General features: G+C 40.5%; 1 protein-coding gene across 2 annotated transcripts in view; it reads right to left on the bottom strand.

Annotated features, from left to right (window-relative positions):
• LOC122560648 (glucagon-like peptide 1 receptor) overlaps positions 1 to 23,952 on the bottom strand; it is a 32,345-nt gene continuing 8,393 nt past the window's right edge. For both annotated transcript variants that reach the window (XM_043711515.1, XM_043711516.1), the window contains exons 2-13: positions 22,680 to 22,779; positions 21,228 to 21,335; positions 17,009 to 17,133; positions 16,656 to 16,762; positions 15,667 to 15,823; positions 14,956 to 15,115; positions 12,552 to 12,612; positions 11,768 to 11,837; positions 6,866 to 6,954; positions 5,702 to 5,840; positions 4,902 to 4,943; positions 1 to 548 (exon numbers count right to left, since the gene is read on the bottom strand). In XM_043711515.1, the coding sequence (XP_043567450.1) occupies positions 282 to 548; positions 4,902 to 4,943; positions 5,702 to 5,840; positions 6,866 to 6,954; positions 11,768 to 11,837; positions 12,552 to 12,612; positions 14,956 to 15,115; positions 15,667 to 15,823; positions 16,656 to 16,762; positions 17,009 to 17,133; positions 21,228 to 21,335; positions 22,680 to 22,779 (1,425 nt within the window). In that variant the 3' untranslated portion in view covers positions 1 to 281. The remainder of the gene's footprint in view (positions 549 to 4,901; positions 4,944 to 5,701; positions 5,841 to 6,865; positions 6,955 to 11,767; positions 11,838 to 12,551; positions 12,613 to 14,955; positions 15,116 to 15,666; positions 15,824 to 16,655; positions 16,763 to 17,008; positions 17,134 to 21,227; positions 21,336 to 22,679; positions 22,780 to 23,952) is intronic.

Raw genomic sequence — 23,952 nt, 5'->3', positions numbered from 1 at the left:
GATGGTAATGCCATTAAATGTCAAGGGTTATTGGTTAGATTGCCTCTTATTGGAGATGGTCATTGCTTGGCATTTGAGTGACACTAATGTTACTTTGGAATAACCAAACAGTCTGAGTTTTCTCTATTTGCTGATTCCTAGCTTGCAGATTTCTTTCTCTCACCAACTAATTCTTTCAGTTTCATAGAAAGATATTTGGTTCAATGCTGGCTGTTTGTCTTTAGGTTAATGTTACCTAGTGAGGTCACTGTGTCCCATCACTATTGTGTTGCTATGCCATTCTAAACAGCAGTTGCATTGAGCAGGACTTCAGAGGCCTGTCTTGGGAGCTCAGTGATCTCTGAACTTAGACCCTGATTGGAGCTGAGTGTGTTGAGAAGACCTTCATCTGTATTGGGAGACTCCAGGTCGTCTCTTGTTCCCATCTCAATGTACTGACCAGTGCTATCCAAATTCTCCCTTTGATCACTGCAGTACCGGCGATGAGACTTTCTGAGATTTTTTTTCATCTTCCACAACTGCAGCTTCTTCTTCAGTTCATTCTGGACCTGTGTGTGAACAAAATATCAGAACCTTGAAACACAAACTGACCCTAAGAACAATGGTAGCATTATATCAGTCAGCACATATATCACAGAGAAACTGCAGATAGAGCAATACAAACATTGACACAAATTCACATAGTGGGATTTCTCACACACTTATGCATCTGTCTTTCTTTTGCTCTGTCTTTTGTGGCTATGTGCATCTCTGTCCATGTTTTAGTAAGGCCCTATCTATCTTCATATTGGTTTGTGTTCTTGTCCAGTTGTCTGCATCTCAGTATTAGTCTTTCTTTTTTTTTTCTTTCTCCTTATTAACCCCCACACTACCACCTAAGTGCGGTAGTGCTTATTTTTTCCCCAGCACCCATGGTGTGTGTGTGTGCAGGTGTGAGACACAGTGAAGTATTAGTCTTTCATTCTGTACCTCTGTGTAATTTTATTGGTTCCTATGTTCAGACTGGGTTTAGCTGGGTGATTGGTTTGTGAAGCAGTGTGACACTGACAGCATGGGTTCAATTTCCACACATACTGAGGTTATTATGAAGGACTCTCCTTCTCAACCTCTCCCCTTGCCTGAGGTGTGGTGGCTGTCAGGTTAAATCACCACCAGTTGTCTCTCTAATGAGAGAGCAGCCTTATGGTCTGAAGACTATGGCAACTTGACTTGGTTCCTCTGTCGGTCTGTCATTTTCTAGTTCTGACTCTGTGTTCTGTTGTCACTTGCTTAAACAGCCCTGTGATCAACAAGTATGTTAGAAACTTACATTCTTAAGCATGTCATTTGGTGATGCACAAGACCTCAGAGGAAGAGACCATAAGACTATGAGATATAGCAACAGAATTAGGCCGTCTGCTCCACCATTCAATTACGGTTGTCATATATCTCAACCCATTCTCCTGCCTTCTACCCATAACTCTTGATCCCCTTACTAATCAAGAACCTATCTTTCTCTGTCTTAAATATACTCAATGACTTCAGCCTCTGAGTTAATGAGTTCCACAGATTCACCACCCTCTGGCTAAATAAATTACTCTTTACCTCAGTTCTTATCCACATCCATACTCTCCAGGCCTCTCAGCATTCTGTGAGTTTCAATGAGCTCTACTCTTATCATTCTAAACTTCAAGTATAGGTCCAGAGTCCTCAACCATTCCTTATATGACAAAGCCCTTCATCCCCAGGATCATTCTTATGAACGTCCTCTGGATCCCCGCTAGGCCAACACATCCTTCCTTAGATAAAGTCCCAAAACAGCTAATAACATTTCAAATGCAGACTGACTAGAGGCTTACACAGCCTCAGCAGTATATCCCTGATCTTGTGTTCCAGCTGCCTCAAACATCACATTTGCCTTCCTCACTGCCAACTAAATCTGCATATTAACCTTAAGAGAATCCCGAAATAAGACTCCTAATTCCCTTTGTGCTTCAGATTTCTGAAGCCTTTCCCATTTAGAAAATAGTCTATGCTTTTATTCTCCCGACCAAAATGCATTGAATTTAATCTGTCATTTTTTACCCATTCTCCTATCCTGTACCAAGTTCTTAGCAAGTTTTGAGAAGATTTGTAGTTCAGGTTGAGGTTCTGGATGTTCATTTCCATTTGTAAATTTTGTGTATTCAAAAAGAATGGGTCCCCAATGAACACAGTCTGCCGATTTCTCAGCAACAAACGCAAACAAGCAGACAAAACACGTCCAGAAATCCTAAATCAAAGACATCTCGGAAATGACTGCCAGACTACACAGACCCCTTGGCATCATGGTAGCCCACAAACCCACCAATATACCAAAACAGCAGCTAATGAATTTGAAAGAGCCTATACAGACAACAAGAAAAACTAATGTCATTTACAAAATACCATGCAAGAATTGTAGCAAACACTACATTGGACAAACAGGTAGAAAACTAGCCACCAGGATACATAATCACCAACTAGCCACATAACGACATGACCCTCTCTCACTAATATCCTTACATACAGATAAGGAAGGACACCACTTCAACTAGAACAACACATCAATCTTAGGATAAGCCAATCAGAGGCATGCACGAGAATTCCTAGAAGCATGGCATTCCAACTGGAACTCTATCAACAAACACATTGAGTTAGACCCTATCTACCACTCCCTGAGAAAAAGAACAGGAAATTACATCACCACAGGAAATAACATCACGACAGGAAATAAAATCACCACAGGAAATGACATCACCAACCCAAAGAAACCCAAACATATAAATAGAAAGCAGGAATCATGTACACTGCTTTGCCTGAGGCCCACTGAATATGTTACTTAGTAGGGTGAGGAAATGTCTGGAAATGAACCTCCCAGCTCAGTGAGCAAACCTACACCTTGTACCAAGTTCTTCTACAGCCTCCCCACCTCTCTAACACTGATTTTGTATCATCTGAAAACTTACAATTATATGCTCAGTTCTTGTCCAGATTGTTAATGTATGATGTAAATAGCTGTGGTCCCAACAAGGATCCCTGAACTCCATTAATTACTAACTTCCATATAAAAAAAACCCTTTATCACCACTTTTGCCAGTCTGCCAATCCTCTATCCAAGCCAGCACCTTGCCCTGAACACCATGGTCTCTTACCTTATTGTGCAGTCATCTGTGAGGTATCTCATTAAAGGCCTTCTGGAATTCTACATAAAATACAACTACTAGCTCTCCTTTGTCTAACTTGCTCATTACCTCTTCAAAGGATTCTAATAGATTTGTCAGGCATGACCTTCCTTTGATAAAGCTGTGCTGACTCGGCCCTTTTTTAGACTATGCACTTCCAAACACACTGCAATCTCATCAATAATAATGTATTCTAAAATCTTACCAATGACTGAGGTCAGGCTATCTTTTGCCTCTTTCCCTTCTTAGAGGACTGGAAAATGGCTAATGTAATACTTCCGTTTAAGAAGGAAGCTATCTCCTTCAGAACCCTGGTATTTAGTCCATCAAGTCAGGGTGATTTATCCAACCTTTCAGCTTTCTCAGCAACTTCTCTTTAGTGATGGCCTCTACACTCACCTCTGCCCTTGAATTCACTTGAAGTTCTGCTACGACACTAGTATCTTCCATTGTGAAAACTAATGCAAAGTACTTATTCAATTCTTTTGTTATTTCTTTGTTCCTCTTTCCTACTTCTCCAGCCACGTTTTCCAGTGGTCCAATCTCCACTCTTGCCTCTCTCTTAGCTTTTAGAGATCTAAAAAAACTCTTGCAATCTTCTTTTATTGTTACGAGTTAGCTTACTCTCATATTTTACCTTCTTCCCCCTTATCACTTTTTTAGTTGTCCTCTACTCATTTGTAAAGGCTTCCCACTGATCTTCACTATTATTATATACTTTTTTTTTAGTGTTATGCTGTCCCTCAGTTGTCTTGTCAGCTGTGGTTGCCTTGTACTCCCTTTAGTATGTTTCTTCTTCCTTGGGATGAATTTCTGCTGTGCCTCCAAAATTAACCCCAGAAACTCCTGCGGGGCAACCAAAGCTGTACACAGTGTTCCAAAAGTGGCCTCACCAATGTCCTGTACAACCTCAATGAGACATCCCAACTCCTTTACTTGATGGTTTGAACAACAAAGGCAAGCATGCTAAATGCCTTAGTATGCTGTCTACATGTGATGCAATTTTGAAAGAACTATGTACTCGGTGAACCATGTGTTTATCTCTTTAATCTTGTTGACCCTGTGCGAATTAGCTCATGGCTAATCTGTAGGTAATAATCTGAAGATTATTACCTTCTTGGTTCTGCTTTCTAATTTAACTCCTAACCGTTCATGTTCCCTCGGTGGAACCTCTTTCTATCGATATTGCTGGTACCTACATGGGTTATGACAACTGGATCATTCCCCTACCACTCCAAGTTCTTCTGTAGCCCACATGAGACATCCTGAACCTGGTCATCAAGCAGCCAACACTGACTCTCAATCCTGGCCACAGAGAACAGTGTCTATTCCCCCAACTATACTATCCCTGATTAGAACTAAATTTCTCTTTTCTGCCCTCCGTTTGAATGGCTCCTTGTTCCATGGTGCTATGTCAATTTGGTCATACTCCCTGCAGCTCCCAGTCTCATCTGCATTGGGAGCAAGAATATCAAACCAGCCTCTATGTCCCAGCTCTATCCCCCAGTATGTGTGAGTGAAGTCTCTTGCCCTTGCTGAAGTAGCACACAGAGAGAAGAACACACACAACAAAACAGAGACGAACAGCTCTCCTTACAGAGGTTATGACAACCATTGCTTCAGAGCTGAGCTTGTGGCAGAAGGAGTACTTGACTGAGTATCTGGCTGAGGGACATCAGTTACAGAAAATATTAAGCAGTGGATATTTTGTCACCTTACCTCACCATTAATAAAACAATACAGGATTGCCACCAACAAGCCCTGAAAAATAAAAGTAAACAATGAAGAAAAAATCAACGCCCAACAATACCTCAGGGATTTATCTTGATTCAGCAAAATCCACATGACATCAACACTTATGTCACAAGCTGATCATGTACTTGGGATCTATAGACTTTGAATCCCCCAGTCGCTCACATTTCAGCCTTGCAATTCCCAAACTCCCAATCTCTAGGCCATTTACACAAGCAGTGCACCTCATTTCCATTAATAATGAGATCCCTGTCCAACATTTGATATGAGCTTTGGGTGTCACCATTTGGGTATATGGAATAAATGTACCTGAAGGCCCAGGCTGCAGAACAATAAAACAGGCCATTCATTCCATCACACTTATGCCAGTGTTTTAAAAAAATATCCATTTAGTCCCACCTCTGCTGTTTCCCAGTAACTATAATATTCCCTTAAAGTATTTATCCAGTTCCTTTATGAAAGTCATTATTGCTTTTAGTGTTAGCAGCCTTTGAGAGTGCATTCAATTATCAATGGTTCATTGCATACAAATGTTTCTCCTCTGGTTTTTTGCCAATGGTCTTACATCTGGCTCTTCTGGTGACCATTCCTGCTGCCAGTGAAAACAGTTTATCTTTATTTACTTTGACAAAACCCATTCATAATTTTCAATACTATAAACTAATCTCTGATTAAACATTTCTGCTTAAAGGAGAACCAGTTTCACAAATTTCAGTAAGTATCCAGAATCATTGTTAATAATCAGACTGTGTAGTTCATTACATTACCTGAATGGAGCCAAAGAAGAGTTCAACAAATAACTTTATGTATCGAAGTATTCCTTTAGCATTCTCGTCTGTGATGAAAATAAAAAAGATCTCGTGCACCCCCAACAAAGGGATTAGTATCAATGTTGATTTTGTTAAACTGAAATAGAAATGATATTGAGTTATAATAAGCACGGTAGGAAAACATAAGTCAGTTCATAATGAAGTATATTCTGGCAGGTCAATCAACAGATTCAAGAAAGAAGTAGATACATTTCAGATGAAAAGCAGGATAAAGGGCTATGGGAAACAGGCAGGAAAGTGGTGTTGAGACGAGGATAAGATTAACCATGATCATTTCAAGTGGTGGAGGTGGGGTCAAAAGAGCTGAATTGCCTACTCCTGTTCCTAATTCCTATGTTCCTGTGTTCAATATATTGACCACTTCATACATGTAGAGAATGATACCTGCTGACTTTGGAATAAACCATGCATGTTTAGTGGTTTCTCCCTTCTGCCAGGTCTCTTCCAACCCAATGGGATTGAAAACACACTGCATCACTAAGTCCATCCTCTCCCTCTGGGATTTATACACAACACCCAAGCTTGCAACAGCTAAGTTTGGGATTGTTGGTGGCAGTGCCTAATACAGAGAAGCATCCCATTCCATGTCACCAGAATTTACCATATATAAGATGGTATAATTCATTAAAAAGTAAGTGTCCAAGGCTTTGTTTTTGAGAGACCACATACTGCAAATGATTTTCAGCAACTGGGGATCTCTCTGGGAATGACACTGGTTTGTGTCTGCTGTGCCCCTATAAATTACTAGTTTCCTCTGGGTAGCAACTTCATGGAGATTTAAAACATTTGAATGACAATGCAACAGTAATACTGGGTAATTTACATTTCTTTCTAAAATAGCAGTATTACCCACAAAGACCAACGATTGAAGGGCCCTTGAAGCCCCTATGATGTCAAAGGTTTCACCCAGCTTGCCCAATAGACACAAAACCAATCATTGACTCAAATTCCTTAGGATCACCAGCCAGTGCTCCAAAAGAAGCAAAGGTAACATATACTAATTGAGACATTGTAGCCGGAGTAATTTTTTCCCTCCCACCTGCTGAACTTGGCTGGATCTTTTAACTGGCTGATCCCCAAAAGAAACTAAGAAAATCTTACCGATTTTTAAAATCTGTGTTGCGTGGCTGATGAGATCGCATCTTTGAGATGAGTAGAATTATTATCCTGATGAATATCGCAAAATTAATCTGAAACCAGTCAAATACATTATTGTATTAGTGAAGCCCTTTTAGCTGAATAAGCTGCTAATACAATGTCTGCAGTACTTCATAAATACAAAAGCATGTTCTCATCTAATTTCTGTACATAATCTACAGATGTGGCTGAAAAAGAATTGGATTCAGATGTAACACCTTTAATAACCTGCCGATGTTTATCAGTTGGGTGGATCGTGGGATGCAAGCAAGAAGTCATTATTGAGAGTAATGGCATCAAAACTTGTTCTAACATACAGCATGCAGCCATTGCAATCTGTATATCACAAAGAGTATGTAACGTGTACATAACAGAATGTGTAACCTGTGTATAACATGGAGACAGTGTGTGTAATAGATTCTGTGCACCTCTTAAGTCATAATTTCTTTGGTCGTGTTTGCATTAGTGTATTCTCCAGCACTCTACACAGAAAAAACTTCATCGGTCTAAGAACCCCTGTTGGAGTTTGTGCAGACTTCACCCGACCTACATCAAGTTTAATCACATCATAGAAAATCTGACTCTAATTTTAAGCTTCCTCTTTGTCTCCTTTCTATTCCTTGTTTATATATGGAATTATTGCCAAGTAACTTACATTTTCTCCATGTCCACTGACATGCATTTCTATTCTGCTTTCTCCTCTTTTTAAAACCCATTTTCTCATTACCTTTCTGGCCTTGCCTCCCTAAATTTCTGCTCTGTGGCCCTCACAAGTTACCTTTACTGCCTTCCTATATACCTATCCTAACTTCAGTATTCCTCAACCTTCTTGCTCTCTTGCACCACCCCACAATTGGCTCTCAGATAAGTCTTCAACTTCTCTCTGCCTCACTTGGCATCCTCTAATGTGCTCATCGAGGCACTTAGCACTGAGTCATTGTAAGCAGCAACTCCAACTGCTCCACCCCACTCTGTCATTGATCTTCCCATTCACTGGATCTGCTAGAAATGAATCTTGTCAATCTTCTTTGTCTACAATTCCCATTGCTAATCCTCTGCACTCTCCTAATAGATCAGCTCCTAACATCCTTCAGTACATTTCCTTCCAGGACATTTGTTCATAAATAAAAAAGGTCCTTGCTATCTGTGACAATGACATAATGGCCTTAACTGAAACTTAGGGTAAAGAATGATGACATTTTGCTTCTGCATGAAGTTTCCCACCTGGTTTTATCTTCCACCACTTGCCCCATCAAGATCATCACAGTGGCTGTGGGGCACATATCACTAGCTCACATTTCAACTTTAATGCCTTTTATCCCCTTTTTTTTACATTACAGCACAGTACAGGCCCTTCTGCACTCGATGTTGCGCCAACCTGTGAAACCATTTCTCACTCTTATTCAAATTACTCATTCTGTCCAGGTGCCATAAAAATGTTCTCACTAAGATATCTTCACTGCTTTTATCCCCTCGTGTCTGCATCAAAAGAAAATTCTCATCCTTGGCAGTTTCAAACTCCATCACAATTCTAAAAGAACTGTGGATACAGTAAACCTTTAGAGGAAGGGTCACTTGACCTGAAATGTTAACTCTGATTTCTCTCCATAGATGCTGCCAGACCTGCTGAGCTTTTCCAGCAATTTCTATTTCTGTCTCCATCTCAATTTGCTGTGCTTTCTCTCTCCTCTGAGTTCACTTTGGTCTCATCATCCCTTCACCTTTCTTTCCAGATAAACTATCTTATGGTCTTACGATCCACCAATATTCACCCCTTACTTCTTGCACAGTCTTGCTTCTTCCATTGTAAGAATTACAAATGGACCAAAATGTGTTTACTTTCTTGTATCATTTTCCACCCATATTCTGTGCTGCATCCAAAATCTACTTCCATATGTGTATCCCTCCAACAAAAAAAGAATAATTTCTTTTCTTACAAAGGGTACTTTCAAAATTCCAAATGTTTAGCCTTCACCATGATATTTCTGTAGTCACTGACTCAATCATACAGTCACTTTCACCTTTGAAGCATTAATCCCTTCTAAAACCATTACTCTCTCTCACCATGATCACTCTCTACTGAGGCCTTCATTTCCATTCCCAAAAATCAAAAAAGACCTGGATTTCAGTTTTGCAAGTTCAATATGTTGATAAAACCTACCTCATGCTCCCTCAACATTATTTCCACTAAACTACTGAAACCCAACTGGCCTTCCTTGTCCACATTACCCAATATTGTTAATGAGTGTTTCTATTTGATGCTGCCCTTCTCTCCTCTAGATCCTTTATCATCATTCCTGTTAAAAAAAAGCCCCTGGCTCTGAGTTGCTCCCAGGATTTCATATTTGAATCACTCAAATCAGGTATCTATCTGAGCCATAGTACCAAAACAGCTTCTTATCAAAGTCATAAATGAGCATCAGACCACAGCAAAGATAAACTTTTCATCCTCATCCTTCTCCACCTATCTGCATCTTTTGAGGTGGTTAACCCCTAATCGTCATTCTCCAATACCTCTCTACCCGTTGTCTGCTTTCACTTGATTCCATTCTCATCTGTCTAATCATAAACTTGATAATCTCTTGCAATGGATTTGCGAACAGGAAGGGTTTGGAGGGATATGGGCCGGGTCCTGGCAGGTGGGACTAGATTGGGTTGGACTGAAGGGTCTGTTTCCATGCTGTACATCTCTATGACTCTATGGTGTTCCAGTGATCTATCATTGCCCCTCAATACTAAACTCAACACAGTGTGAATTTTTACATACACGTTGACAATGTCCCTCACCATGAATTCTCTCTCCTCCTCCAAAGTTGTTAATTAAGACTGGTTATCTGACATCCAGTTCTAGATGAGCAGAAATCTCTCCCAATGAAATATTGGGAAGACCGGAGCCGTTGTTTTTGTTCCCTGAAAAATTCATTCCTTAGCTATCCTACTCCATCCAATAGTTTGAAGCTGAACTGTTTGTTCACAGCTTTGGTGCCACACTTGACCCAAGATGAACTATCAATCATGCATATTACAATCACCGAGTTCCACCTATGTAACCTCACCTGACACCATTCTGCCTCAGTTAATCTGTCACTGAAACCCTCATTCATGCTTTTGTTATCTTTGGGCTTGACTTTCCATGTTACATCTTCCGTAAACTTGAAGTCATCCAAATCTGAATGTAACTCACACCAAGTACTGGTCATGTATCACCCATGTTCACTGACCTACATTGACCTCCAGCAAAGTAACACCTTAATTTTAAAATCTATCGTCTTGCTTTTAAATCCTACAATGGTCTCACCCCTCCCTATCTCTGTAATCTCATACTCCCCCAGCATCTGAAATATCTATGGAAATCTCTTGAATTCTGGACTCTTGTTCATTCTGAATTTTAGTTATTCCTCCAGTGTAACCATTTCTTCAGCCTCTCTAGTTAGCATTCCTCTTTTAGAAGCATCCCTTAAATCTTTTTGACCAAACTTTTTGTCATTTCCCCTAACATCTATTATGGGGCTCAGTGTCAAATCTTGTATTCTAATATAAAAACAAAAGTTGCTGGAAAAGCTCAGCAGGTCTGGCAGCATCTTTGAAGAGGAATATTTCAGGTCTGATGACTCTTCCTCAGGACTGATGGTAGCTAGGAAAATGTTGGTTTATATGCAAAGGATAGGGTGAGGGGAGGGGGTAAAGAGTAAATAATAGGTGAAGATAGAGCTCAAAGAGAGCAGTTGGACAGACAAAGGAGTAGATAATGATCTGGTTTGGAGGGTGAATAGCTGTTAATGGAGACTCTCAGTGGGTAACAATAAGTAGTGCACACCTCTGTGGGCTTTTGCCCGAAACATCAATTTTCCTGCTCCTCGGATGCTGCCTGACCTGCTGTGCTTTTCCAGCACCACTCTGACCTAAATTCTGGTTTCCAGCATCTGCAGTCCTCACTTTTGCCTATGTGATAACAAGGCCTAGTGTGTGGGGGAGGGAGCTCAGACATGGGAGAGTTCGGGTCCTGAAGTTAATGAACCCGATATTGGGTTTGGAGGGCTGCAAGGTGCCCAAGCAGAAAATGAACTGTTGTTCTTCCTGCTTGCACTGGGCTTTGTTAGAAAGCTGCAGCAAACCTGAAACAGAGATAGGAACAATTTACTGCAAATGCTGGAATCTTTAGTGGAAACAACAAATGTTGCAGATCATAGCAGGTCAGGCAGCATCCCTGAAGAGACAGCAAGCTAACATTTCGAGTCTAGGTGACTCTTCATCAGTCATAACTCTGATGAAGAGTCATCTAGATTTGAAACGTTAGCTTACTCTCTCTCCAGGAATGCTGCCTGACCCACTTTGATCTGCAACATTTGTTGTTTTCAGTACTGAGATAGAGATGTTAGCCAGAGAACAGGGTGGTGTGAGGCAACTGGAAGGTCAGTGTCTTTTTTGTGGGCAGAATGTAGGTGTTCTATGCTTTGTTTTCCCAATGTAGAAGAGACCACATTGTGAGCAACAAATGCAGTAGACTAGATTGTATGAAGTGCAGGTGAAGTGCCGCTTCACATGGAAGGTATATTTGCACCCTTGGACGCTGAGGAGGGAGGAGGTAAATGGGCAGGTGTTACACCTATGGTAGTTGCAGGGGAAGGTGCAGCATTTTGTTAGGAGTGAAGGAAGAGTTGACCAGGGTGTCCCGTGGAGAATAGTCCCTTGTGGTAGGAAGATAAGGGAGGGAAAGGGAATATGTGTCTGGTGATCTTGTTTGCTAATGCTCCAACAAAGGGCCTGGGAAGTTCAGTTACAATAAAGATGCAATATGAATGCAAATAGTTTTTGTAGTGGCTTGAATATCATGCGCAATGGAAACAATTGGAAACAGAGCCTCACAATGATGACAAGTAAAAGCGGAGATCGCACAATCCACCAGAAGGACATGTTAGTGTTTTGTCTCCAGCACCTATTAAAAAAAAATCAAAGTGAGAAACTGAATTTTAAATAATTTAAGTGTCACAGATTACTGACTCTATCATTGGTAATGACAGCATTTTATGGCCATTCTTCATTAAATTGATATTTCAGAGGGCAGTTGAGAGTTAAGGACATTGCTGAGAGACTGGAGTCACATGATGACCAGACCAGATAAAGATGGCAGATTTCCTTCCTTAAAGGACATTAGTGAACCAGATCAGTTTTTGCAACACTTGAAAATTGTTCCATGGTCACCATCACTGAGACCAGACTAATCCAAACCTGGGCCTCTGGATTACTAGTTCAGCAACATTACCACTTTATCACTGTCTCCCTGTCATCATTCCTCTCAGCATCATGATCATAGGGAGAGTGGTGGATTCTCTACTCACCAGTGACATCTCCTGGAAAGCATTGGCTGTTGATGTCAGCATTGTATTCAAGTGTCAAGTGGCCTCTAGCATTCACTGTTTATGTTGAAGTCAGGGGGCTCTTGGGGAAACTAACAGGTGAATGCAATAGAAAAACAATACTTCCAAAAGCAACACAGGAATGGGGAACATGAGGAAAACTGAGTGAAACTCCATGACACAATTGTTACTTTGCAGAATTAAACCAGGAAAATTGTGATTGAAGTGAGCTACGCTGAGGCAGAGGTGGGGAAAAGATGTCTTTCCTGTATTGCTGTAGCATTTTGCCTTACCCAGAATTCTCCTGCAAGAACTTGACAATGATCCATGGAAACACAAAAATCAGAGGCACACCTAAAAAAAATGACAAAACATTATAGAAAACCTGCATCATGTTAGTGATTCATTAAAGACCTTCTGAACCAGAGACACATTTAAAAGGGTTCAGGGAGGTACTGACCTCTATTAATTGTATGTATTTTGAACCAAGAGTGTGGTGCTGCTAAAGCACAGCACGTCAGGCAGCATCTGAGGTGCAGGAAAATCAATGTTTCGGTAAGGGCTTTTGCACGAAATGTCGATATTCCTGCTCCTTGGATGCTGCCTGACCTGCTGTGCTTTTCCAGCACCGCACTCTCGACTCTTATCTCCAGCATCTGTAGTCCTCACTTTCCTCTGTGTTTTGAATCAACCTATTCAGGTATGTTATTACAGATCTCTGGGGTGGGTAAGGGTTTGAATGCAGAGACACTACCAGAGCACTACAAGAGCCAAACTACATTGATCTAGACGTTTTGAATAAAACTGGTCAGAGATGTTATTACACACCTCTGGAATAAGTGGGACTTGAACCCCATCCTCTTAACTCAGAGGTGGTTTAATTTAAAGTTATGTGTGTACAGGTAGATGGGACATCCACGGGGATGATTAGTTGTATATTGTGGTTAAATCTGGCTCAAAAACAGAAATTGCTGGAGAAACTCAGCATCTGTGGGGAGAAAAGAATCTAGTGACCCTCAGGTTTCAGAAGAAAGGTTAGAATGGAAATCAGAGAGAGAAGTGGAACTTCTTCAAGGTATGCATTCTTGGAAAAGAGGTTGCAGTAAGTTAAACAAATTAAAATAAAGAACGGCAGATGCTGGAAATCTGAAACAAAAACAGAAATTGCTGGAGAAACTCAGCATATCTGGCAACATGGAGAAAAAACAGAGTTAACATCTTGACCTTTCTTCATAGCTGAAAACTGAGTCAAAACAGAACTCCGAACTGTTCTAAAGAAGGGTCTTTGGTTAGCATTCACTGTTTATGCTTAATTCAGGAGGCTCTTGGGGAAACTAACAGGTGAATGCAATAGGATGCTTTTTCTCTACAGATGCTGCCAGAGCTGTTGGGTTAAATCTGACTTCCTACTTCACTTTTCATGGTTATGGCTGCACCAGGGATGTCCATGGGAATGGAGCATGCAGTGTTCACTGGCCCGGTCAGTGGGCATTGTGGGGGCTGGAGTACATTATTTTGCCCCTTCACAATGGCACTTTCATTTGTTAAACTACCTTTAAAGATTTTGGTTTCCGTAAACCTTTAAGGGCATGTTATTGTTACTGATTAATTTGGTTTCACTGGTTACTTGTAAATGTATAATGAGACACTAACCTGCACAAGGTGGACGTTAACAGATCCAGATATTGGGCTATGGAGGTTGTTGTTGGACCTAACTGTCTGTCTCACTTCCATGGTTACATCTGTGCCCTTGATGCCCTCGGAGTGAGAGCTGGGACATTTTGAAGCCTTCTGCAATCAGTGAGCCCCCAGAGGGACTATTCTACAACATTTTATGAAAATAATATTTTAATTTAAGTTTAAGTTCCTCTAAAACTTGGATTTTATGTTTTGCAATTTGCCATTAAAGGATGATGTGATCCTCAAAAGTCTATAAAGAGGCACTTTCTCCCATAATAAGATTTAATTTAAATTCAATAAATTTCCTTTAAAGTCTTGGTTTTTGTTAGTTTTTTTAAGGTATGGGTCATTTAGCTAACTGGCTAATTAGTTTATTTAGTTTACTCAGAAGGTTATAAAGAGACACTCAACCTGGGCAAGGTGGCATTTTCTAGGTTCTGGAAACAGACATTTTCAGAGACTCTTCCAACCTGACTGGAGCTCAGAGCTGCCCAGAAGTGATCAGGTCATGAGAAGAACTTGGATAAAAAGCAGGTGAGTCAATGTTTAGGTGACACCGATCCACAATTTCATCTCTGTCACCTCTCCTCAAACATACCTCCAAATCGCTTTAAATGTTTTCCACATTTTCCCTGACGTGAACAGTCTATTCTCCATATCCATTATGAAAAGGAAAACAATACCTACTTCTATTGGGTTCCTTCATAGCCTCAGGGATAACTCCAAAGCACTTTACAAGCAATGAAGTATATTTGAAGTGTTATCACTGCTGCAGGAAATGTGGCAGCTAATGTTTGCACTGCTGCAATATGATAACGAATGTCTAGATCTGCTTCTGTGGTGATGGTTGAGGAGTTAACACTGGCTCTGTAATGAAGTTCAGACTAATTCTCAGTCATTGGCCTAACAGGGGCTGAGTCAACACCCTATCTACTCAAGTCGCTGGTTATTACACTCCATTCTCTCTGCCATTGAACACATTATTAATTGAAAACCCGAGACTCACACACATCTTACCCCAACCAATCAGCAGATAGACCAGGAAGCACTTCTGCTCAGTGAAAACAGATACAATGAGCAGGAAGTAGAGGAATAGACCCTCAACCAACAACCAGTGGTAGGTGCAGAGTACACTGTAGTGGAGAAAGATCTGTGAAGAGCGGCACCACATTGTAGCCTGGAATAAAATAGCAAAATTACACCTCAGGCCAGGCTACAGCGATGTCTCACTATTATAGCATACCAAGGACTTGACACTGCCACAAACCCAACCATAAAACGCCAACAACTTGCATTTATTTCATGCTTTGAGACAATAATACATCCCAAGCAGTCTCATAAAAGTGTTTATCAAACAAATTGATGCAAATCAACATCAGAAAGTAATGGTAGGTAAGTGAAGGTTTGCAGAGTATGCTATATGGCCATTACATTCAGATGTTCTGGAGGAGTTGATGGTGCTCACTACCACCCGCCCCCACCCCACCAGTACTGTAATCAAATGGATCATTGAGACCTCAAAGGCAAAGAATCACACCACAATCCATTTTTAAAGGAAACGTCGTTCCTGGACAGTAACTCACTGAATCAGTTAAACCTGCCCACACAACTCACCCAGTCACTGCTCTATTTTCTCACTCACTGTTACAGGTTAGCAAAAAGGTGGAGTTGAATGGGTAAGATTGCAGTGGTAATATTATTGCTATTACCATGCCCATGCTGTCTCACCATGTTTGGATCAGCAGCCTGCAGCTCAACACTGACATTGCCATTTCCTGCTTGTGGATTGTCCATGAGCGCATCTTTGACCAACACAGAAATAGCTCGGAGGATGAAGGAGCCAAACAGGTTCAGATGGATGTAGTTTCTCATGCAATGGAGCTTCCTGAGGGACAAGAAAAGTGATGATCTCCTGATTATCAGCCAATCTTCCTTTATCTCGAGGTTTGATTCAATTGTAGAACCCACCCCAACCCGAGGAAACATCTACACAGATTGCCTGGCATCAGGGATAGGAAGGATACAGGTCTGGGAAATAAGCTGTTTGCAGTCTGAGGTTCAGAAATCAGCTGTTTGGCATTGGGGATGGCTGAGGCAATCACCTGTTTGGGGTCAGACAGGATCAGCTTTTGGGGGTCAGGGGTTGCTGTGATCAGTTACTTGGGGGTTGTAGTTAGGTGTGTTCCCCCTGGGAGATTGTGTCCTACGATAAACCTTGGTGGTTTCTGGTGGTTGATATTCCGAAGGTGATAGTCTGCTGTAGAATCAGAAACTTGCAATGATGATTGATAAGTTCAGCACTGCACCCTCAGAGACAGGGACTTGTGACAGAGAAACTGAATTTGGTGCCTTTCACAGGGACCGTACCCTAGGGAAGAGGATGTTTACAGAATCAGTTCCAAACCAATAATAGTGCCTTTAACATTCAAAGAAATTATCATTTAAAATAAAGAGTGGAGCATTCCTCTTCTGAGACGATGGTCTTTTCGGTACAATGGCAATTTCAGACTGAAGACTGCTGCTCTACTGGAGCTATGTTAAGGCTTGAAGAATCCCCACAGGAAGGAATTTGTCAGTAACCCTCAGTCACTCTCAATAGATCATCTATTGTTATGTGGAGCTGTAGGACAATATGTGGAGGCAAACCGCAAGATAAAGATATGGGGAAAAAGTAAAAATAAATACTGAAAAATAATTTGAGATAAATGTGAAAGTACCTGAATGAGATGATAGTGAGACTTGCCCCGAGGAGTGTGATAAGAGACAGAATGTAACCAGCCGTGTACACAAAGCGGAACGTGCTCAGAGTCTGCTGCTTGACCAGCTACAGATAGACAGAGGCATCAATGGAGAACCAGTAACCCTATATCAATCCTACCCTTACCATATCCCCAACCAATATTACCCTTCATTCACCTTATCCCTCACTCACTGTACTCCAAACTCATTGTACCCCACACACACCATTTGCCCCGGTCATTGTATCCTAAAGCCACTGTATCCATATTCACTGCATACTGCCCCATTCCCAATTTACTCTGCACACCAATCACCTGTAGCCCTCACTGACCTGTTGCTGTAGAAATACATGATCTTCATCACATTCTGAATGATCAACCCAAGGCTCATTTGTGTAATTGTCCATCAGCCAAGAACCTTTCTCAGTACAGTATCTGAATGCAAAGCGTTTATCAACTAGGGGAAAAAAAGGATTGGGTTTACTCAACTATTTACACAGCAATGGGTTATCATTCTTCAAGGATCAGTCAGTCAAAATGTGACAGATTTATGCCCTTGAAGTCAGTCTGTCAGTGAGTTAATCAGCTTATTTGTCATAAGTGGCAATGTTACTCTCTCAAGAGGTCAGTAACCAAGGATGGGATTGTTATGAACAGTTTTTCCATGTCTGTGTAATAATTATCTAATTTATAATTTAAACAAAATCTGGTGTCTGGTAGTTAACTTTCAATCATCATTAATTGTCACATTCTAATTGGCAATACATCTATCAATCAACCTTCTCCTCTCAAGCAGTATTGTTATGTATTCCCCTTAAATTCATATTCTTGCAAATTATCCTGAGGAGTGCAAAATGAAATGCTTAGACAGAATTCATCTTTTTTTCTGTAATATTAAAGTTCTGTACTACCAAATGACTATAAACAACACCTTGTTTCAGAGTAGGTTTAGAGTTATGGATTATAATGTGGGTAAATGTAAGGGTTTGTACTTTGGCAGGAAGAATGCAGGAACTGAATATTATTTAAATTACAGAAACACTGAAGAAAGCTATAGAGTAGAGGGAGTCCTTGTTCATGAATGACAAAAATCTAGTATCCAAGTTCAGCAAGTAATAGGGAAGGCAAATAGAATGTTAGTGTTTATTTCAAAGAAAATGTAATACGCAAGTGGCAGATTTTGCTAAAACGATACAAGGCACTTGTCAGACCAGAGAGGGAATACTGTGGACAATTTTGGGCCCTTCATCTAGTGGAGGATACATTGACATTGGAGGCGGTCTAGAGAAGATTGGCTATGCTGATACCAGATATAGAGGAACTGTCTTATCAGGTTAGGTAGGTTGGTCCTGTTCCCTTTGGAATTTAAAAGAATGAGAGGCAAACTTACTGAAACATACAAGGTTTTGGAGGACTTGACAGGGTAGACGTGGAAAGGTTATTTCCCCTGTAGGAAAGTCTAGGACCAGTGGGCATAATCTCAGAGTAAGAAGTCACACATTTAAGGTAGAGATGGGAGAAATTTATCCTCTGAAGGCAGTGAATCTTTGGAATTCTTTACCACAAAGAGCTATAGACATTAGATTGTTAAGTGTATTCAAGACTGAGATGGACAGATTTTTGATCAGTAAGGAAATCAATGGTTTTGGGGCAAGGTAGGAAAGTGAAGTTGAGGATTATCAGATCACCATGATCTCTGAATGTTGATGCAGGCTCAATGGGATGAATACCTACTTCTGCTATTATACCTTATGGTCTTTTTAACTGCTCATTCTATTTGTCCTGCCATTCTCAGTGACTTACACACATGTAAATCCAGCTGTTTCTGACCCTGTGCACCCATTTGGGTAGTACCATTTATTTTGAACTGTATCTTCATGTTCTTTTTAATAGAATGTATTACTTTATACTTCTCAATATTTGAAATCCATCTGATGACTCACTGACTTGAAAATGTCTATTATTGGGTTTACATTATCCTCCCCCTCCCAGTTTTCAACACTTCCAAGTTTTGTATCATTCCCAACTTTGGAGATTGTTGCCTGCACACCAAGATCTAGTCCATGAACATATATCAGAAACAGCAAGGATCTCAAAATTGACCTTGGGGAGCTGCACTACAAACATTCCTCCAACCTGGCAAATATCCACAATCCTATGTGTCAGCCAGTTTTGCATCCGTGTTGCTATTATCCCATTTATTCCACAAGCATTAATTTTCTTTCACAAGTCTGTTGTGTGGCATTGTACTGAATATTTTTGGAAGTCCATGTATACCACATCAACAGCATTGCCCTAACCAACTCTCCCTGTTATGTCTTGAAAGAACTCCAGCAAGTTAGTTCAACATGATTTCCCTGATGAAATCCAGGCTCACTCTTCTTAGTTAACCCAAAATTTTCATGTGACTATTAATTCTATCTCAAATACGTATTTCAAGAAATCTCCCCACATTTTAGGTTAAATTAACTGATTTGTTATTGCTGGGCTTAAACTCATTTTATCCTCACCATCCCTTTTTGGATAAAGGTATTGCATTTGCAATTCTCTAGTCTTCTAGCACCACCCTGAATCTAGGGGACATTACAATCTGTCTGGCCCAGCTCTCTTCTTGCCCCATTGACTGGAAATAGAAGAAGCCACAAATATATATAACATGGTGAATAGCCAACAGTTCTTGCCCCAGTTAATTAACCTTACCTATAGATCATCCTTTTATCTATTGTTATGTTAAACCATGATCATTGTCCACTAAATGCTCTTCTATTGGCTCTTGTATTCCTTGGCTCATCTTGTTCCCAACAACCAAATCTAGCATTGCCTCTTTTCTGGTTTGAATTGGCACACAATTGTGGAAAATTCTCCTGAACATAATCAAGAAATGCTTGTTTCTTACTGCTTTTTTATCCTACCAGTATTCCAAACAATATTGAGATAATTGGGCCAAAGGGCCTGTTTCCATGCTGTAGGGTATGTAATCTCATCTAATTATTGCCCCCTTTATAAATATTCTACAATGTTTGCACCTCTCTGTAATTTCACTGCAGATTTGTTTCATTAAACCTTTCCCACTAATTGGTGCTCTATAGATTACACTGAGCAGAGTAACTGCACCCTTTTGATCTTTAATTCAAATTCTAGCCAAATTGAGTCTGCCCTTGAATTCTCTAGGACATCCTCTTTCTGCATTACAATGATGTTCATCTTAGCAAATACAACCAAATATGTCCACACACCCCCGTTGTCCTTTTTTCTGTTCTTATCTTTTATGAACACCTTGTAACCAGGAATATTTAACACATGATGCTTCTCTTCCTTGACCCATGTCTCTGCTATGGAATAATTCCACATGGCAATCTGCGTCTGGATCTCACCAATCCTAGTGACTGCAATCCATACATTCAAACATGAATGCAACCCTAATTTAGACTCTATTACTCTCTTGTTCTCTGTCACTCTACCTATTAGTTTACTATTTTCTATCCTACTGTTCTCCCAATATTTTGCATACCTGGTATTACTTTCTAATATTCGCTCCTGTTCCCACACCCCCCACCAAGTTAGTTTAAAGCCTCAACAGCAAGGGATCCCATGCGAGGAACTCAGTCCCCACTTATTTAGGTGCTGTCTGTCTGGCCTGTACATCTAGGAGAAAGTGAGGACTGCAGATGCTGGAGATCAGAGCTGAAAATGTGTTGCTGGAAAAGCGCAGCAGGTCAGGCAGCATCCAAGGAGCAGGAGAATTCGGGCATGAGCCCTTCTTCAGGAATGCCCTGTACATCTGCCAACTGACAGTCCCAGTGTTCCAGGAATTTAAAACCTTGCCTCCTGCACCATCTTTCCAGCCATGCATTTGACTGTCTTATCCTCCTATTTTTGTGGTACTGGGAGTAACACTGAGATTACTACTATTGCTTCCTAATTTTTAACCAAGTTCCTAAAATTCTGATGTGGGGACCATATCCCACTTTCTACTTATGTTGCTGGCACTAATGTGCATCATGACGTCTGCCTGTTCACCACCCACACACACCCCCCTATATTCCACCCAAAAGACATCCTTTGGCCTCTCTTATGACATCCTTAATCCCAACAGCAAGGAGGCAACATTTTGATTTCTAATGATTCCATGCCAGCCTAGTGTCTTGTTGGCTATTCACTATGTTATATATATTTGTGGCTTCTTCTATTTCCAATAGATCATTTCACCTTTGTTGTACATTTCTGTGTCTATCAGTTTCTTTCTCTAGGTCGCTGGTAACAGAATGGATTTTGCTTCCTTTGTTATATACTTGCTTTGAAAAAAATGTATGTGGTGATAACTGCGAGAAATTATGCCCTATTCCTTTTAACAAAAATCCATTATAATGAACCAGACTATTTGTATACTGGATTTTACTTAGGTGTGTTTTGACTCGTAGAACAGTGCAATGCAGTTATGGTTTAGTTAATGCTCCTAAAGACAGTTATTTACAATTCCAAAAAATGTTGTCAGCGATCCATGTTTTAAAGGAGCATCATTGGGACAGTTTGCTTTCATTTAATAATTACCTCTGTCTATCCAAGGAATGTACCAGGGACATGAAACATTCATTCTGGTTCCTGGTGAAGCGTCTGGCCAGCAGATATACATGTCAAAGAAACGATGGCAGAAAGCACCTTGGTATGTAGACACAATCGAGATAAAATCAACAGAAACTGGTGATAAGTCTGAACTGGATAACATCCAAATCCAAGCAGTTAATGCTAGATGGTGTATTTTAAACATAATACAGGAATGTTTAGCTGGTAACTCAGTTACTACATAACATGCAGGCATGTTACATGTAGGAAAACAGAAGTAGATTTCTATCTTCAATCTGTTGGTTGTACGTTGATAATATCTGAATGCAGTACCGTTATATACCAGGAAATAGCAGGCTCTGTTTGATTGGATGCCCTGAATATAATTTTCATACAATTAATTTGCCATGTTGATATCTCTGAGTGATTTGCTGTGTGTCAATAATATTTACTCTTTTTATTTTTGTCTGATGGATGAGAGAATACTAATGCTGAAAGAAGTCCATCATTCTGTCTCAACTAACTATTACTTTGGGATTTGAGGAAGCTATTCTGAGGTCCTATCCACCTCAACCACCACCTTAATCACTGACTCCTTCCTCCATCAGTGCACAGTGGAAACAATTTTTAGCATATACCAAATGGGCTGTAATAAATGGCTGAGAGTCCTTTAACAAAACTTTAAAACCTGTGACCTCAACATCCTAGATCAAGCACAGCAGGTACTTGGTAAGGAGTTGACCTTGACTGCGTGTTGCAGACATACACATTCCAAGGCCCAGGACTACATGCTGAGGGACATTGTAAAGCTTGGGCCAGCTGCCGTGGGGAAAGACTGCTATCTGATGGCTTTCTGCTGAAGTATAACGAAGATCTGTTCAGTTGTCAGACCATCTCAGTGCCTCAAAATGAACATAGTTATTTGCATTAGTAGGAAATGACTTTGTTTTTTGCAACTGCAGAGAAGCTCTGAGAAATGTCAAAATTCCATTGTTTTGTCTTTTTTGCAAAGACTGTACAGATATGATGTAGAACCTTGTATGTACTTTTATTTTATTCATAAAACTCATCTATATTTGTGAAATAAATCATAAGCAGGTACTTGGTAACAGTATGACCTGCAAATTCACACCACACCATTCACACTGCTGTTCCTTTACAGTTGCTAAATCAAAATTCTGGTTATCCTATCATAACAGCGCTGTGGACATATCTATACCACCTCAATGGTTCAGGATGGAGGCTCACCATCATCTTCTCATTAGCAATTAGAGATTTACAGCTAAATTCACATCCTACAAAAAACTAAACAGGATACATATAAAGGTGCAACTCTGAGCGACAGATAGGTTGAATCTCAAAAGGATGAATTAAAAATGAAAGTGGATATGAGAGATCTCTGAACTTGGTACAGTTTTGGTGAGTATATTGTATTGGTACCTGTTAGCAAATCTGGCTGTGACAGCACATTCTCGAAGCACTCATTGCGGTATTGTCTCCATTTCTGAACCGTATCTTCAAACAGAGAGAACGAGGCACTCTGGGAAGGCAAAACCAGCACTGTGAAAGGGTGTTATATCTAGGGAGTCATCAGCACTGAGGTACCCCATTGCCCTGCAGTAAATGCAACAAAATGCAGGACCAGGACCAAAACCTTTATTGCCTTGAAGGTATTTTTTAGTCAACCTGTCCAGGGATGTTATGGTACACCCCTTGACCAAGTGGGACTTGAATCCAAGCCTCCCAGCCCAAAGGTGAGGACACTACCACTGCAACACAGCAACATCCTTTCTGGGCTTTCAAATTTTAAAACTGAATGGAAATCACCTGGGAACTTTTCAATTCTTTTGGGAACATGCAGACTATCAGAGACTAATAGAGAGATCAGAAGATTGGGAAGGCTACAAAAACAAACAGAGGATAACAAAGAGAGAGATAAGGAAGGAGAGGATCAAATATGAAGGTAGGCTAGCCAGTAATATTAGAAATGATAGTAAAAGTTTCTTTCAATACATAAGAAACAAACAACAAGCAAAAGTAGACATTGGGCCACTTCAAACTGATGCTGGAAGGCTAGTGATGGGAGATAAGGAAATAGCTGGAGAACTTAGTAAGTACTTTGCGTCAGTCTTCACAGTGGAAGACATGAATAATATCCCAACAATTAAAGCGAGTCAGGGGGTTGAGTATGGTTGCCATTACAAAAGAGATAGTGCTAGAAAAGCTAAAAGGTCTTAAAATTGACAAATCTCCTGGCCCCGATGGGCTACATCCTAGAGTTCTGAGGGAGGTGGCTGAGGATATAGCGGAGGCATTGGTTGAGATCTTTCAAAAGTCACTGGAGTCAGGGAAAGTCCCGGATGATTGGAAGATCGCTGTTGTAACCCCATTGATCAAGAAAGGATCAAGACAAAAGATGGAAAATTATAGGCCAATTAGCCTAACCTTGGTTGTTGGTAAAATTCTAGAATCCATCGTTGAGGATGAGGTTTCTAAATTCTTGGAAGAGCAGGGTCGGATTAGTACAAGTTAACATGGATTTAGTAAGGGGAGGTCGTGCCTGACAAACCTGTTGGAATTTTATGAAGAGGTGACAAGTAGGTTAGACCAGGGAAACCCAGTGGATGTTATCTACCTAGACTTCCAAAAGGCCTTTGATAAGGTGCCACACTGGAGGCTGCTGAGTAAGGTGAGGGCCCATGGTGTTCGAGGT

Source organism: Chiloscyllium plagiosum, chromosome 21 (assembly GCF_004010195.1).
Source record: "Chiloscyllium plagiosum isolate BGI_BamShark_2017 chromosome 21, ASM401019v2, whole genome shotgun sequence".
NCBI classification, from domain to species: Eukaryota; Metazoa; Chordata; class Chondrichthyes; order Orectolobiformes; family Hemiscylliidae; genus Chiloscyllium; species Chiloscyllium plagiosum.
The sequence above is the reverse complement of the archived record's forward strand: the minus strand, read 5'-3'. Positions and strand labels throughout refer to the sequence as shown.